The sequence below is a fragment of the Pelecanus crispus genome, chromosome 1 (genome assembly GCF_030463565.1).
Source record: "Pelecanus crispus isolate bPelCri1 chromosome 1, bPelCri1.pri, whole genome shotgun sequence".
NCBI classification, from domain to species: domain Eukaryota; kingdom Metazoa; phylum Chordata; class Aves; order Pelecaniformes; family Pelecanidae; genus Pelecanus; species Pelecanus crispus.
In genome coordinates, this window is record NC_134643.1 from 160,629,107 (window position 1) to 160,645,716 (window position 16,610).

General features: G+C 40.1%; 1 protein-coding gene across 1 annotated transcript in view; it reads right to left on the reverse strand.

Moving 5' to 3' along the window:
• Positions 1–16,610, reverse strand: part of COL4A2 (collagen type IV alpha 2 chain) — a 120,013-nt gene that overhangs the window by 46,786 nt on the left and 56,617 nt on the right. The window contains exons 3-8 of the mRNA XM_075717221.1: positions 5,283–5,417; positions 5,156–5,200; positions 2,891–3,007; positions 2,126–2,197; positions 570–605; positions 414–476 (exon numbers count right to left, since the gene is read on the reverse strand). Of these exons, the coding sequence (XP_075573336.1) occupies positions 414–476; positions 570–605; positions 2,126–2,197; positions 2,891–3,007; positions 5,156–5,200; positions 5,283–5,417 (468 nt within the window). The remainder of the gene's footprint in view (positions 1–413; positions 477–569; positions 606–2,125; positions 2,198–2,890; positions 3,008–5,155; positions 5,201–5,282; positions 5,418–16,610) is intronic.

Genomic DNA, 16,610 nt, shown 5'->3' on the forward strand with positions numbered 1-16,610 from the left:
CCTGTGTGGGAAGTGTGGAGAGCTAATATACATATCCTTTATGAGCAGAAAAGAGAACATATTTAGGACCTGATATCTTTGATAACTCAGTGTAGGGGGATGCAGACTGGACTGCATTCAATAATCTTTACAAACAAGACTCTTTAAAGGAGGTTAAAGAAATACAATATAAATCAAAAGCCTCCGGCAATAAAGGGTGAAAGAAAGTGTACCTCTTTTTGCAACATTCATCCTTGTAGAATCAGTGTCTTCCAGTGCTTTTTAAAAGATTTTGCATCCAAGGACACCTACTTGCTGTTTCTAACCTGTTTTTTCTATCCATTTGCTAGGTTACAATCCAACATAATGGAACTTGCCGAGATGATTCTTCTGTCAGGTTAATTTCCTACAGAACATATTTTAAACATACTTACTGGTCTTCCTTGTTCTCCTCTTGGACCAACAGGTCCTTGAATACCCAGCGTACCAGGAGGTCCCTTTAAATAAAAAAAAACCCCAAACATCAATTAATGTTGTTCTGATATGAGTTACTCTTGACACTTTATCACATTTGCTGTAATACTACTTACTGGAAAACCAATGAACCCTGGATCTCCCGGTTCCCCCTAAAAAAACCAAAGAAGTAAAAAAATGCAGTAAATACTATATACAAAATTGAATAAAATCTTTTTCTCACTCATTAATTTTTTTCTCATTCCAAAAACTAGTCATAGCATACAATGCTATACAAACCCTTACATACAGATGCATTCAATACAGGTGTTGAGATAACCGAATGTGGGCCACATGGCTTTTGTACTTTCTATATATAATATAGTTGCATGCAATGCAGTAGGAGGGTACAAGGCTGGCTAGGGAAGTTAAGGATCCAAACTACAAGGCTGAAATGAACAACAGACCATGTTTAATTCTTTTTTGAAAAATCTCATCTAACCAGTGGCTTAATTAAGGCTATAACCTTAGCTGAAATGTACAAGCTCATTTTTCATGAGTTGCATGGGAATTACCGAATCATTTTGATTCTCTTCTGAGTCACCAAAAGCATTTGGAACATACTGTTTTCAGTGACCACATATTTTAACTGCAGTACATGTTGAAATGTTTTTGGAAATTGGATCCAAAAATGTTCTACTGCAAAGACCTTCCAATACCCATAAATAATGCGGTATTCAGTCCAGACACCTTTAATCATTTTGAATAGCATCCTAACTAGTTAATTTGAGTTTAGTTGACAGAATAATTTGTGGAACCAAGTACATTCTGAAATTAATACAGGTGTCAGTATGCATCCTTGGCCACAATATACTCAAGCAATTCTTAATCATTCCTTAATCATTCCTAATCACTAACAAGGGAAGATTTAAAGAGTTTCTGAAAGAAAAAGAAGATTCCATTAAAAAATACAGGCAACTGACAAATATGTCAACAGAAAAACCTATTTTGGCACTCATCACTTGCACAAAATGTACCTAAACAACATCAGCAGATCCCTTCTGTGCTGACTACAGCTCAGATATAGCTTGTACATAAATTTGTCACAATTTATACTCTAACAGCATATGTAACCCCTTATCTTTATCTGATACCTTCAAATTATACAAGGCTATATACATAAGAAAAAGCTACACGTGATTACAAAACAAGTTTTAAGGATTAGATACAGGAAAAGCACCCATAGGAATACTTGGGGTCTACTAAATAACTAAATAATATATTGAAGCGTATTTTATCCCAAGTCAGCCAAGCTCCTGCATGAAAATTATACAGAAAGGACGCTAATATTAAATAGAATCATTCAATGGACAAAACTAGGGCAAAGGAATGATTTTGCCATGCATGATACAAAGCTAGTCATTGAATAAAGAGGGTACTACTTGAACTACAATATCTCCAGTGCCTCTGCAATCCACCTGTAGGCTGGAATTTCTTGCAAATAACTGAGTGGAGATTTTTTTTTTCCCTGGATATCAGATAGACTTTGCCAGAAGCTGCCTTGCAAAGCCTACACAGAATCAAAGTGGGCCTCTTGGGACGTGTCCATCAGAGTGTAAGAAAAATTAACTCTCCATCATCTGCTTGTAAAACAGTGCTGAGCATGAGTAACTCACAGGAGTTATAGACCTACCCTGTATCGGCTTGCAATGTCTGGTGGCAGTATATAAGGCTCCCCCTTCTGGCCCTTTGGTCCCTGGACTCCCTGGAGGTGACCAAAAAAACAACAGAAGTAAGCTTTCATATCATATACGCTAACACATAAACAGCTAAGAGTAATCAAAAATATTTGTTGCGGTTTTCATGAGTATATACAGACTATGCCTAGCTCTGGAAATTCATGGTTTAAAAATAAAGTGTAAATCCTCGCAGTACATAAAAGAATGAATTTCTGATTCCAGGGTAAGAACCCCCCATTACCCAGGAGTGGTATTACGGGGTTGCACCTCAGAGCCAGAGCAGCAGCTGTAGCTCCCCAGGGCTGACACAAGCCCTGGTAAATCCAGGAGCCCAACTGCTCACCTCAGCGTGATCCTATGTATCGTGCCATGGAAAGCCAATACTTTGGCCGTGGGGCAGGGAATGAGAAGGTTACTTTAATCCGGAATTGTGAGTTTAATCTTCTTTTATTGCTGCTGGATAAAGCAAGTTTTCCTGAAGTAATCTCTCTGCAAGACCTACGTGACAGGTGTAGCTCTGGGCAGACCTCCCAGCCCCGGCTGCAATTTAATAACTAAGTATTGTGCAGCGTGTCCACGGTAAGTCCGCATGGATGCTCTGCTGGGCCAAAAGGGAGCTCTGTTAAGAGATGTCCCGGTTGCTTCCAACACACAAATGAATGAAACTCACTTCAGTAATGATCTTAGCTTCAGGTACTCACTTACTGCCAGCTACTTACAATGCTACCAGGGAAACCAGAGAGTCCGGGACTTCCCGAGTCACCAGGGTCACCTACTGTCCCGTTACAGCCATCATGACCCGGTTTCCCCCTTGATCCTGGCTGCCCTGGATGACCCTGTTGAGGAAAAAAAAAAAGTGTTTATCTATCCATCTGTTTCTACTTTTCCTTTTCCTGTAGTCACACAGTATTTAGACATTCTCACATTAAGCCCAAGGCTTGGATCCATGGGAAACTATGATTTTCAAAGACAGAAACAGACTGTGCGTTTTTTTTAATATAGCTGCAGCTTGAACCAGATGCCCCAGACAGCATGAAAAAATGAGTAGTGAAGGACCTTTCAGAAAGGGTAAGAAAGCTATGCTCAATGCAGGCTCTGTTAGGCAGAGAACTAAGCCAGATGAGGCTGCTGTGCAGGGAGCCACCAAGAACCGGGATTGTTAAGCATTTCAGTGCTTCACACTGGAAGACTGGGAAGAAAGGTTCCTCGCTGGCTTTGAACAGTTTCCAAGCCGGAAAAAGAGTCAGAGATGCTTTTGGAGCTAGGTTGAGTGTCGTGATGAGGCTGTATGGTGATGGGAAGAAAACAGCAGGGCTCAAAGCAAGGGAGCTGGGGGCACTGCAGAACCTCCACACAGAGCCTCTGAAAAGTTACTGCTGTCTCAAACTGGATTTCCATTGCTGTACCTACATTCACTTTAATTGCTGTTGCTTCTGGTTTGCACTGAGGCTGATGAGAAGCAAATCTGCCCTTGAGCAGCTCTTTGTTCCAGTGAACTCGGTCAGAAAAACCAGAAACTAACACAAAGCATTTCTCCTTTCTCCTCTGTCTAGAGCAAGAGTTTTCTCTTTGCTTCTGCTCCCTTGCTTAGAAGAAAAAGAAATCTGTCCACGTCCTTACCTAGCTCCATCAAGTGCTGGCACTCCTCACCTCAGAAGAGATTCAGGCTTGCCACCATCCTCTCTTGGCCTCCAGCCCCACATCCTAGCACTGTGCCATTACCGTGTGCCTACCTGTGCTGTACATGTGCCTGTCTGCCTTCTGATGGTCAGTGTTATGTCTCGGCCTGAGAAAATGGGTCGGAGAGCATAACCAAGTGGGAAGGGCAGGGGAGCTTGAGCACAGGACACAACGAGCATGCAGGTTCAAGTACTGTCTGGAGGTTTTTATCCCTCACAACGCAATGTGCAGAAGTCGGGAGGGCAGGGCTACAGAAGAAAACTTGCTCAGGTAAGTGAAGCGGTCCAGCCATAGCAACACAGAGCTTCACAGGGGAGTGATTTACTCTCCTTCCCAGGACATTAGAGTGCTTAGAAAAAACCTCAGTATGATGTGGTGAGATGAACAAGATCCTTGGCTGCAGGAGTGTTAATAGGAATGGGAAAGAGGGTCTTCTGCTTTTCCTTTAAGAGTGAGAAAGAAGGAGAGGAGGAAGATTGTGAGAGAGAAAGCCCTGAAACTCGATAGGGAGCTCTTCTGGAAACAAAGAAGGGTGAAAGCAGAGTGGATGTGGATGCGTGGGCTGCAGAGCAGGGCCCCAGTGTCAGGGAGCACTACAAAGGAAACCCAAGCCTGGGAACTCTGTCCAGGGATTCCAGTGACTCAGATTTCTTTGTTATTTTATGACACAAGATGTAAAGAAGTGTAAGCTGGGAAAATACTGTGCTGTGAACTTTACCCAGTTTTCCTCTTTGAATGTTTCAGTTTGATGGACCTGGACAATTTGTTCAAAGTTTGACACTGTTTAGTGTTCAGTAAGTTTTTTAAGACTATCTCAAGCATGCCATATGAGCTATAAAGCAAATGACAATGGTTAGTATTCTTAAAATCATTGGTCTTTCTATGTGCTTTGCAACTCTGAAATAATTAAGGAATGACCCAATGGTGTCCTTTGCTCACAAGCTTAAGAGATGTGAAATACTTATCTCACAGCTCTTTCCTACAAAAGAGCATACTTAGTTGGGTAACCTCCAGGGACACAGGAAATTTCCATCCTTTCTTATCCTCTTTACAAGGGGATTTCTCCATTGGACAAAGCAAATGGACCTTAATTATCTGAGGGAATGAGATGGAGCACAGATTCTGCTCTCTTGTTGTGTATCTGCAGTTCCACTCACTTCAGCAAATGCCTTTAGCAATGCCCTTGTGTGCATGGCTGATGCAGAATTTAGCCCAGAGATTTTAATTAAAGTACAAAGGCTTTAAACTAGCCTGCAATATTTACAGTTGGTGATTTCTTAAAGATGAAGAAACTGGCTACTTACAGGAATGCCATCTGCTCCGGGGAATCCAGTGACTCCTCTTTGCCCCTAGAGTGAAACAGCACAATTAAAACAATGTTCCACCCAGTATTTTGCTCATTAACTAAAACATCTGATATGCAAAAGTTACCACTTCTCCTTTGGGTCCACTTATTCCTGGATATCCTCTTTCACCTTTGTGACCTTTGGGACCTTGCACTCCCGGGATCCCCATCAATCCTGGTGGTCCAGTGAACCCCTGTGATCCAAGGAGTCCCGGCTGGCCCTGATAAAAATAACAAAAAAGCATTTATTTAGGAACAGTTGCGACGCAAGAAGCTGGATTAGTTATCACTGCTGCAATGGAGTCAATCTCTTGAAGACAAAATAAACACAGAATCTCTTTCCGTTCCAGTAGGCCAGACTCTTTGATGAATGTCATCTGGAAACACCACGCAGAGAAACTCCAGCAACAGTGACCACATTGTGTGTGACAAAATCAATACATGGAAATTAACACTCAAATCAATATTCAATACTTGAATATTCACAGATTCTCTATGAAAAAAAAGTGTTTTCTTTGGAATAAGGCTTCTCAAGAGTGATTCTCACTTACCTACAACATAACCAACTACACTCCAAGCAAAATATGTGTGGAATCTGCTTAGTGGCCATATTTCTTACAAATGGAGTCCGATATTTAATGGCAGGAATTTCTGCCTCTTTGGGGGTGATATTTCTATTTAGCAGTGGAGCCTGAAAATGATTAGATGTACACTCATCCACACAGGTTGAAGAGTTGCATGCAGGGCTCCCTTGTCATTCTCCCTTCCAGCACTGGTTCGGCTCTTCAGGCCACTTCAAACATTGTTTAAAAATAATCCCCTGTTGACTGCCAACATCACAAGGCTCAACAGGAGAAAAAATCATTTTGAAATGACACAATGGTGGTTTAAGTAATGGGTTGTGACAGTATGTCTGAGATCTGTGAACCAAAGTATTTGAAAGCTGTTCCAGACGTAATGTCACTGAAGGCACATATGTTTTGCATGCTCTACAGTACTCGGTGCACTAATGGCACTAGCAGTAAATCACCGAAATCTTTTCTGGAGAAATACGCTTCAATGGCACAAAGCACCATTTACTGGAACATTCTAATTAAGCTGATTCTAATGAAAATATTTTTAAAATGCAATTAGATTTTTCCACAGACCAGTCTGCAACAGCATCATTATCTCACAAAGCAAGAATTACAGCAAAACATGAACAAACAGATATATATTATACAAACGAGCTGATAAAAACATAACACCTTGTTTTAGTATAAAATACTTACAGTCTCGCCCATACCTGGAAAGAAAGAGCTAGAAGATTAATGCGAGCCCTGTCCAAGAAGGGTAATAGTTCAACTTCACTTAATGTCATTGAAGTAGGAGGAGTGAAGGAGGGGAGCATGGGGACTTGAAGAAATGAACCTGAAGATATCCTAATTTCTTTGTATTCAGGAAGTTGTAGTGAAGATATTGAACAATGCCTTATTGATATTAGGCAAAACTTATTTTATTCTCATATTGAAGGATAGGCCCATTTGTGACACACTTTCAAAACTTCATTGTCAACAATCTATCTATAACTAACATTTATCTATGCTACAGTTGGCTTGATATCACAAACCCGAAAACAAACACTACGGCTGAAACACAGCTTACTTCTAGTTTTAAAAGCAAATCGATTTTCCACATTGCTTTCATGGAAAATGTCTGTCACAACAGGTGGAGTAGGTTTTTATATTTTAAATCTTATTATATTATATCAAATGAGTCCATACTGAGAAGCTGACATAGCCAAACAAAGTACAAACCTCGGTGCAATTTTTTTTCTTGAAAGAAGACTAGGAATGAGCCAGTATGAAGAATGAATTACATGGAGTTCCTCAGGACAAGTGACCAGCATGGATCTCACAGTATGGATCTTTTGCTACACTGTTATGATTCATTTGACAAAACTGATGGTTTAGGAGCATTGCCAAAGGACACCATGGATTTAAGTGTTCCAGCTGTCAGCATGAAAGAGAATCGCTCCTCTGCTTACAACCAAGCCCAACTTTATATAGCATCCTTACTTCTAAATCAAGCCTGCTCACCTGGATTATTAGGTGCTAGGAGGCCAATGTCTTTTCAAGTTAACAAACTGAGAAGTAACAAAGGTTATACGAATACATATAAAATATAGTATGATTCATGTTGGCAGGAGGCATACACATCTGAAGAAACAGCTGTTCATTTCCGTATGCCAGCCACAGCTGGCTACTACAGATGCATCTTTCTCCACATCAGTAGTTTTCAGTTTTGTAAAAATCTGTGAATCTCTAAAAGTTATCCTATGGAGATGCAGATCCTTGTCTAAACAGATTCACAGCAGACATACTTTTCTTAGTTACTTGACTCAAATGGAAAGATGTTGATTAGAAACACTAGAATAATGATTTAAATATGAACCAATATTCATCAGCGTGAGCTCCAAGATCAGGAAGACGATGACTTTTCTGATGTCACTTTTTCTCAACTTTTCTTACCTACTATGGCTCAAAATTTAAGTACAAAGGAAGTAAGAGAGAATACATATAAGCATATGCCACAAAACTGCCTTTTTAGAGAAATAATAGATATTTTGTTAATTTAAAAAATGCACAGTCTGTGTTCTTCAATGTTTTTTGCAGAGCATTATCATTTCTTATGCAAATATCAATAAAAAATATTTCCATCTTACTATAAAGCCTTAAAACTTAATTAAATACTTAAGCTAGTTCGTTCTTCCCCATACACCCAAACTGGAAAGGAGCCTTTAAATAGGATGAAAACTTATCTCATATACCTGCAAAGAACAGAAAAATTATTGAAATTCAGTTGCAGAGATTTGAGTTGGCTCCAGTTTCAATTTAATTTTGAGAGGTTCTGAAAACAAATGTTTCAGTTACTTCCACAAAGAAAGGAAAACATGCATTCTGTACACTGAAAATGCCGCTTCATTTTTTAAGTACCTGGATGCCAAAAGAAGTCAAATAAATTCCAAAAGCTACTCCTCCACCTGAGACATGGAAACCATCTCTCTAGTACCCATCTACACCCCTTTTGTGGGCAGCAGGCTGCAGGCAGAACGCATGTGAAACAATTAATTGTAACTTCTGATAAAATGCTGGTTATGTTCAGTGGTCAAATCTGTGCCTGACTTTCTGCAGGGGCCATGCAGAGCTGCAATACTTCAAAAGTGGCAGGCATTATATGGAACATGGTTACCTCTCTAATTCCTACACCAAATACCACTCTTGCACTTCCAGTCCCATTTTCCTATCTGGTGTGGAGGAAGAAGTAAACAAAGAATGTAAAGCGAAGAAGAGAGCTGGGCAATGCCAGCACCCCTTCTCCATGCTTTCCTGGTAAATATCTGATCATTTGTTTGTTGAGGAATAGGGGTTATTTAATACTATTTGCAATAAAGACATAATAATTGATCCTTCTGGGACCAGTTTAGCATGAAGCTAGAGTCAGAGCTGGGGAAGTACTTAACATCATGACAATGTTTGTGTAATTATTCAGCCAATTAGTACCTTGGCTTGTTAACTGAATTAACTTTGTTAACCTTCATTAACTCAGACTTGTCAGCTTTTACTCTGTTTTCTTTATGTTAGATCTTTTGTTGAACAAGTATGTCCCTTTTTCATTAGCAAATGACCTAAGAACATTCTCTCTTTTGCAAAGGTCATTGAGGAGATTTAAGCAAAGACAATCAGTTTGAAAGGTTTAGTCAAAAAAAGCATGACTCAATTATTAGAGTCCCGAATTCCCCTGTGTGAAACCTGCCACACATGGCACTGCTCTGCTTGTGCTCCTGGAGGGTCAGAAATCCTAGAAAGTTCTCCAAAGCTGTGAAATTGTGTCCAGACTACAGTTCCCGGTTAAAAAAAAAAAAAAAAAAAAAAAAAAGGCAAGCCTAGGGAAACATGCTATCCCTATCCGTCATATTTTAGACAACATACAAAGTACTTCTCTGGTGTTCCCTTTCCTCAAATGATAAAGCAATGCAGAAACATGCTTTGGCCCAGGGTGCTCTCCAGCAGAAGTCTTCCCATTTTGCTGGGGTGAAGTGGAACTCTTCCCGAATCCAGAGCATGGCACGATTACGCCATGTCACCCACCACTGGGTCTATAGGCCAGTGCTAAAAGGCTTACCTAAGCGTGCGTGGCACGCTATGGCCAGCACCTCAGAGCGAGCACACAAAAAGAAAAGGAAAAAGTGGGCTGATAGAGTGTCTTGAAGACTAACAAGAAGCTTTTCCTTTGTTCTTATACAAAACTTCCATGACTGTTCAGATGAATTACAAAGCTCCCAATGCCAGGATACACTCCTAAATAGGCAGTCCCTGCTTTGCTCTTCCTGCGACTTCAGCTGACTGGAGGAGGTCTCGCACAATTCATGTGGCCGGCCCAGCCATGTGCAAAAGCTATTTACAGAGAGGAGCAAAGGTCAGAAATTTAGGAAGCCTGGAGGAAATCTTCCCAGAAAATATTTGCAATGTTGTATATACATTGTCGCTTGTCCAGTGACGTGCATGAAAGAAAACGCTGTGGGGGTTGTGATTGAATTTAATAACTGCATTTTGCAATTAAGTCCCAGTGGACCTAAGAAGATCCTGAACAGACTTTTAAATCTGTACTGAATGTTCATGTTTTGCAGCTTGAACTTTAATTTCCAGTTCTTTTAGGATCAGTCAAATGAAAGAGATGTCATGTTGCAATACTTTCTTCCTTCTAATTTACTGCTACATTTACAGTGTGGAAACAAAACTGGTGGAGAAAGGTGCACTAATTTTGAGAGCAAACAACTGTTTGAGGTGCTATACAAATAAAGATACAATAAATGACAGTACCTGCTCTGAAGGTTTTAAAATACAAGATCATCATCACGAATTGCTGGGAAATCCACCTACCAGCGTGGAGATACAAAGAAAGGAGAAAACTGCTGATTTGCAATAACGAGGAGACAGAATCAGAATTACTGCAGAGCTTTGCTGTCATTGAGCCCATTTCTCCACATTTCATTACAGACTTCCATTTTGCAACTGCTTCTGGTATATGGAATGTGATGATTCAGTATTCCCCACACGAAAACGATCTTTGTAGGCCATAATTTGTTTAACAGTGGACAAGAAGAAAGGAGGTTAATTCCCTGACATTTTAAAAAGGTCATTGGTGAAAGGACAAGTTCACTTCCTGCGGGAAGGGTGATCTGACCATGACAGACGAGAGGGAGCTGGGACTTTTTGTAAGAGGGCTCAGCCTGGAACAGTCCCTGTAAGAACAGATGGGGAAAGGACGTGACAGCAAGGGCCTCGATGCAGTCCCACTACAGCAAGCAGAACAGAGAGCAACTCACCAGGGAATAAAATCAGTTATAAGCAAAACGAGCAACTTCTGAGCTGATTAAAAGTGCTAACCCAGGAAAAGGTATCACCATAGGCATACAGGAAAGAAACAGAAAAGTTCTTAAACATAATGCTGGCAAAATGTGGAGAATGGGATGTAAACGTAGGGAATTTGTGATTCTCTGAGGCATCTTCCATGGAGGTAAGCATAACAAAGCAATCACTGAGCCCAGCTAAAAAATGTATGACCTTAGTGCTCCCCCACCCTCAAAAATATAAACTACAAGGAACAACCTCTAGAACCCTGTTGTGGCACACTGAGTCAGACTGGGATGGGCATATCACCTGGCATTTCTCCTGGAGTGTAAATCCAGGAGTTTATGGACTGAACACATTAGAGGGGAATACGTAAGGAAAGGGTTTGGAGTTTCAGCTCCATGCAGTGCATGCTGTGCCAGAAATACTTCAGCTATGGGGTTGCACAGATTTGGGCTGAGAGGCAGAGAAAAGCAGAGCACATGGAGCATCCTGCTGCCATAGCTCAACTAGTTCATTTCGAGTCAGCGACTGATTCTGGTGGCCCCAGGCTACCCAGTACAGACAGATCTCCAGAGAGCTCATCACACAGCACCCTCTGACTATTTACAGAACCAATTCCAAAACAAGTTAAAGACCCTGTGGATCTTAAGTGGTTATTTTTGCACAATCTCTCCATGGCAGGGATACATGTGTAGTCTTCCTTTCCTGCCAGCTCTACTGAGATGAAATTTTTGTTTACCCACACTTCTCAGTGGTTACTGGAATAAATCAAGTTTAAAACACCTCGCCTTCAAAGCTTTGCTGGGTACAACTTCAATCACCGATAGGCACATTTACCATGATGCAGAAGAGACTGGTACATTTTTACACCATACAGCATTATGCTGTACATTGATAATGTAGTTTGAATGGTTCCATCCACCTCAGCAACTTGGAATTTTGTTTTAGCCAGATTTAAATGGTTTTTGCAATTCCACCTGGGAAAAGTAGGCTAAAACAATCCGTGGAATGGTAGAAAACATAAATACATAGAGCAAAACATAGCTAATGCTAGCCACTGGAAAGAAAGATTATCTGGGAGAAAAAAAAATCCTGAAGTTTGTGCAGGCTTGGTTGTTAAACATATTAGCATGTTACTTTATTTCTGTGTCTTCACTACTGTAATAAGGACAATTTTCTAAAAGGCAGATCATCAATCTCAATTTGCAGTGAGCATTCAGAAGCTCCTCACTAGATGGCACCAGCCATTGCTGCTGCACGCAGCCCCGACCACCGCAGGTGTGCATTTCCAGAGCATGTTATAACCTTCAGGAAATCTGATAAGGAGTTCAGGTAGGGTCAAAACGTCTTTGTGCGAGGTCTAAGGCAACAAAAGCAGAGGGTGTCCTGCAAAATATCTGGCAGTGAGATAGCTGGGAAAGTGCAAATGAAATGGGATGAAATTCATCATGAAACCGAGCAGCACAGCTTCCTGAAGTGCCCGTGTTTCATTGTTCACCCTTTATTTCATTTAGTAGAAGGACTTGGTTTTCTAAGAGGAATGAGAAAAAACTTATTAGTTTATTTCTCTAGTGAATTGCTGAATTTACATTTTATGTCACAGGCCTGCATCTTCTCAAATTTATGTTCTGAATCTGTATCTTACTGTAGGGCTGGCATTAGCTTCTGCCTCGCATGGTTACCACAGGAAGGGATGGACTTCTGTGACCTAACTTGAATATTGATAAGCAAATGAAGCAAACCTTTCTCAAGCAACTTAAGCTGTGTGATATTCAATTCTGAAACACAGAGTAGCACTGAAATAGTCAGCAGGCTTTAAAGAAAAAGTACATAGCTAATGGTTCTTTCTATTTTTAATTTATCTTTCTCTACTTCAGAGAAGGTTATTTAGCTGAGTTTCACATTCCTGCTCATTTTCTCAGAAAAGACTTTCCTTCTCATTTCTTAAAAAGCTTTTTTATTTATACCAAAAAGTAAACAAAAAAATTATAAAATTCACTTCAAGTTAAAAATAACTAAAAAATGAGGCTAGTTCAGCTTAGTGGCATGGTAACAATTTGCTGCTTTTTCAACTACATTGTCTGGACATGCGACATTTTCTCTCAGGACAGCGGCGACCAAATGACATTAACATTAATTCCAGAGCAGTGATTCAGCTTGCAGAAGGGTTTTTTTTTTTTTTTTTTTTTTTCTTAAATTAAGGAAGGAATAAACATTAAATCTTCATAAAAAAAGAACTATTAAAGGGTTCTCTTTACCAGAAGCCACAGCCCTTTTCTGTAGTCAGTAAATGAAATAATTTTGTACTGTTTTCTGTTCCCACGGTTTGATCTAATTTGTGATCTTCCAGAAAGTTGCTATGTCACCCAAGAAGATAAAACATGCGTAAAAGAAAATATAGACTGGAATGTAGGTCAAGCACTCAATAGAACCAGTTAAAAGTTTCTTCACGTCACAAAATACATAGGAGTATATGTCAGAAATGCTTTCTGTGCTTGCAGAGCTGCTGCAGAAAGAATGATACTGGGACCATGGCAATGCTCTGTCAAAGATAAACATCAGAAAGGGCAAGTCTAGACAAAATCTCACAAGGATTTCCATGCTAAGTCTTCAAAAGGTTATTGCGTAGAGGAAAGGAGAAGAGGAAGAAGGAGAAGATGTGGGAAGGAAGCGGTGGGCACAGGGGAAGGGTGGTTTTGTTTGCAGACTCAGTAAGGGGATAGCTCTGAAAGTTCAAAGCAGCACCTCTGCCAAAGTGTGGCTGCACAAACAAATGATGAAGCACTAAGTGAGCTAGGGTTTGAGTTTGCAACACAGCAGATGTTTGTGGAGCCTGCCCGCATCCATGTTCTTACTGTGTGGTAAATACGAAGTATCTTACCCCAAAGCCACTGAGAAGTAAGCTGTGGTAGGGTCAACATGTATGCACATGCTGAAGGTGGAGCAGTGGTTGTGAGGCTATAAATTCACATCCTGGTTTATTTCTTGATAATTTACTGGCTTGGAAATTTGGAATCAGAATTGAGACATATAATAGCAAATATACCATTTGGTGAGCATGCTCTACTGAATTATGTGACACTTGTAATGACTTGAAAGGCACCACACTTTTTTAGGGGTTGTATTTATTGAATAGATGTAGACATTTATCCACATGCAGTGTCGTCATCCAAAGCTCTTAGCAGGTAAGGGAGACATCTTATGGCATGATATGTCCTAATGCAGATTTTCAAACTAGGTCAAACAAATGCACCCTGAATGTGCCCATTTTTCTTAACTGTCTATAAAAGGAGCTTAGGTCCCTAGCTCAAATGCTGACCTCCACATCACCACTTTCTAAATTATGCAAGAAGGCAACACCCCAAAAGATCAAGTCCTGGAACTGTGGATTTAGCAGTTAGGATTAAGACTCAAATAAACTTGAGCATGAAAATTATGCTGCATGAAAAAGGAGCTGGATATAAATGCAATAAATTTACTAAACTTGGCAGGCAGTATATGCCAAAACCGTTGCTACTGGTGGTACAAAATAGTAGTATTTTCTTGGAAGTTAGAAATGTTTCAGTGTAAAAAAGTCATGAGATGATAATATTGTGTGCTCAAAAGCATATCCATTTATTCAAAGTATACCATCTGGCCCCTACCTTGCTTCCTTTTTGGCTGCTCAGATACATGTTTCTTTTAGGCTGCTAGGAGCCACAAAAACACCAGCACTTCTATATAGCTTCTTAGCTCAGTTTCTATCATCTTTATTCAGGGCATAACAAAATTTCTGCCTACATTGGGCTCTGCTAAAATTCTGGTATGGGGCTCTGGCAGGACATAAGGAGACCATGGGGGAATCTTCAGATCTCCAAAACCTGCAGAGCTAGCAGAGCTGGAGCTGGCCTGACACTGTGCAATGTGGACAGATGCTCTGGGTTAGTGTGAGAGTGGAAATACGATTAATGGAGCTACTCACTTTATGTTCATTAAACTAAGAGTACCAACCTAAGACAACTATAAAACCAGAAAAAAATTACTTCTGTTAACATGTAAATATTGTCCCTCTGAGCTCCAACTAAATACCGTCTTTAAGAGTTAACTAAAATAACTTAGAGATGTTACTTTGAATCAGCTTAAAGTTGAGATCATGAGCTAGTGATGTTTTACAGAACACTAAAACGATGTTAATTTATCCTTGCAAAACATTCATTACCATTTAATTAAATGGAGGTTAGCTTGATAACCAACCAAAAATTCACCAGAGAGGAAAATCATCTTGCCAAATTTGCTCTTCAAACCAGACAAACATTAACATGATGGGTGTGGAGCAGAAGGAAGCAGGAAACTCCCAATTACTCCATGACAGTTGCTGTATCATGCTCATGTAAAAGGGCAGACTTTGGTTGTGGTACTGATTAAATGTTTGACTGAGCATTTTGAGAGACAGCGAATGTCTCACACATTTTCATTATAAGGAGTATGTTTTCAAAACAGAAGAAAATTCTGTTCATTCAACATGGGTTTTGACAGGATTAAAAAAGTGAGACACCTTCCAGGGCACCATACAATGCAGTGCAATTCTCTTAATCTGCTTGTATCTACACCAAAATCTTTGTTTCATTCTTTCCATTCATTCTATTCATTTTATTACCATCATACTATTCAGATCAATTGCTTTGAATGCCTTTTTTAAAATCACAGTTCACACAAAATGCTAAAAACTTGCATAACACAGTGGGTCTGATAGCTGTAAGGTTGCTGTTTGGCTAGCTGGGCTGCTCAAGGCAAGACAACAACCAGCACCTGCTCGCATTAGAACATTCAGTCATAGACCCGAAAGCCGATCCGCCAGCCCAATTGCTTTCAAATGGCTTTCGGTGGTGTGTGGGAGTGTTCTCAAGATCCTAAAATTCAGGAAGTTCAACACAGATGTTTTCTGTCAGTAGGCGTTGGAAGCACCAATAGTAACATCTGTTCACTTTTCATAGTTGTGAGAACATTTTTTTTCTGTCCAAAACCCATTCACTGTTGAAATTTCCAAATTGTGCAACTGGCCAAAATGTGAAGCTCATTAGGCTCCATGAGTTTAAGAGTATGTGAAAATTAAAACCCCTGCAGGAGTTCAGTCTATCATATGCCAATTTTTCCATTCTGTGCTCCTCTTCTGTTTAAACAAAAGCATAACTATTTTTGTGGTGGGAACAGCTATCAAAACTGACTTGATCATGCAAATCTAAGTTACTACTGGCTGTTTTAACCATAGAAAGAATTTAATTCTCTTACAGAGGCTGTGACTTTTTTAATAAGTTGTGTGCTGAGATACCCTCTCCACATGAGAGCCCAGAATACACACTCTAGCAGGTTGGACAAGGGACTTGGTGCAGACCTTAGACACCCTCACACTCTGGTCATGGGAATTTAGAGTTTGGGACGGTCTCCGAGTTCCCAGCAAGGCCAGATGATTGGCTCTGAACCGCCAGGAAGGATGGGGGGCTTTAAGGCAGATGTGTGCGGCAATATGAAGAATCATTGTTGGTGCAGAATAAAAGACATTTTTTTTTCTCCTAACACTTCTGGACAAATGGGTCTCAAGAGCAGTGGGGTGCTGTGAGATCATCTGAAGGGAGTTTGCACAGTTGTTTTCTCTACATGATTTGCTAATCTTGATTTTAGTATCAATGCGGATGCTCTAGAAATTACAGCAACTGGGACTCTGCTGTTGAGTCAGCTTACGCTGAAGCTAAATGAACCCTTATGCCTTCCAGTGGATGTGGCTTGTTAACATCCAAATATTCTAACACAATCACTTTGACTGTCTTTAAACCTAGTCTGGCTTCATGTTGGGTTTGTCTCCAAAACCAACAAATAATCTAAGTAATCTATGAGAAGTCTTGCCATCTTCAGGTAGTAAATAGAAATACTGAAAACTGTTGGCAGTATAATAGAATTAGGTTTCTTGTCTTTTGTACACACAGATTCACAGAAGATTTTTGTAAGTTGACAGTACTAGATGAAACTGAATGATCTAGGGAA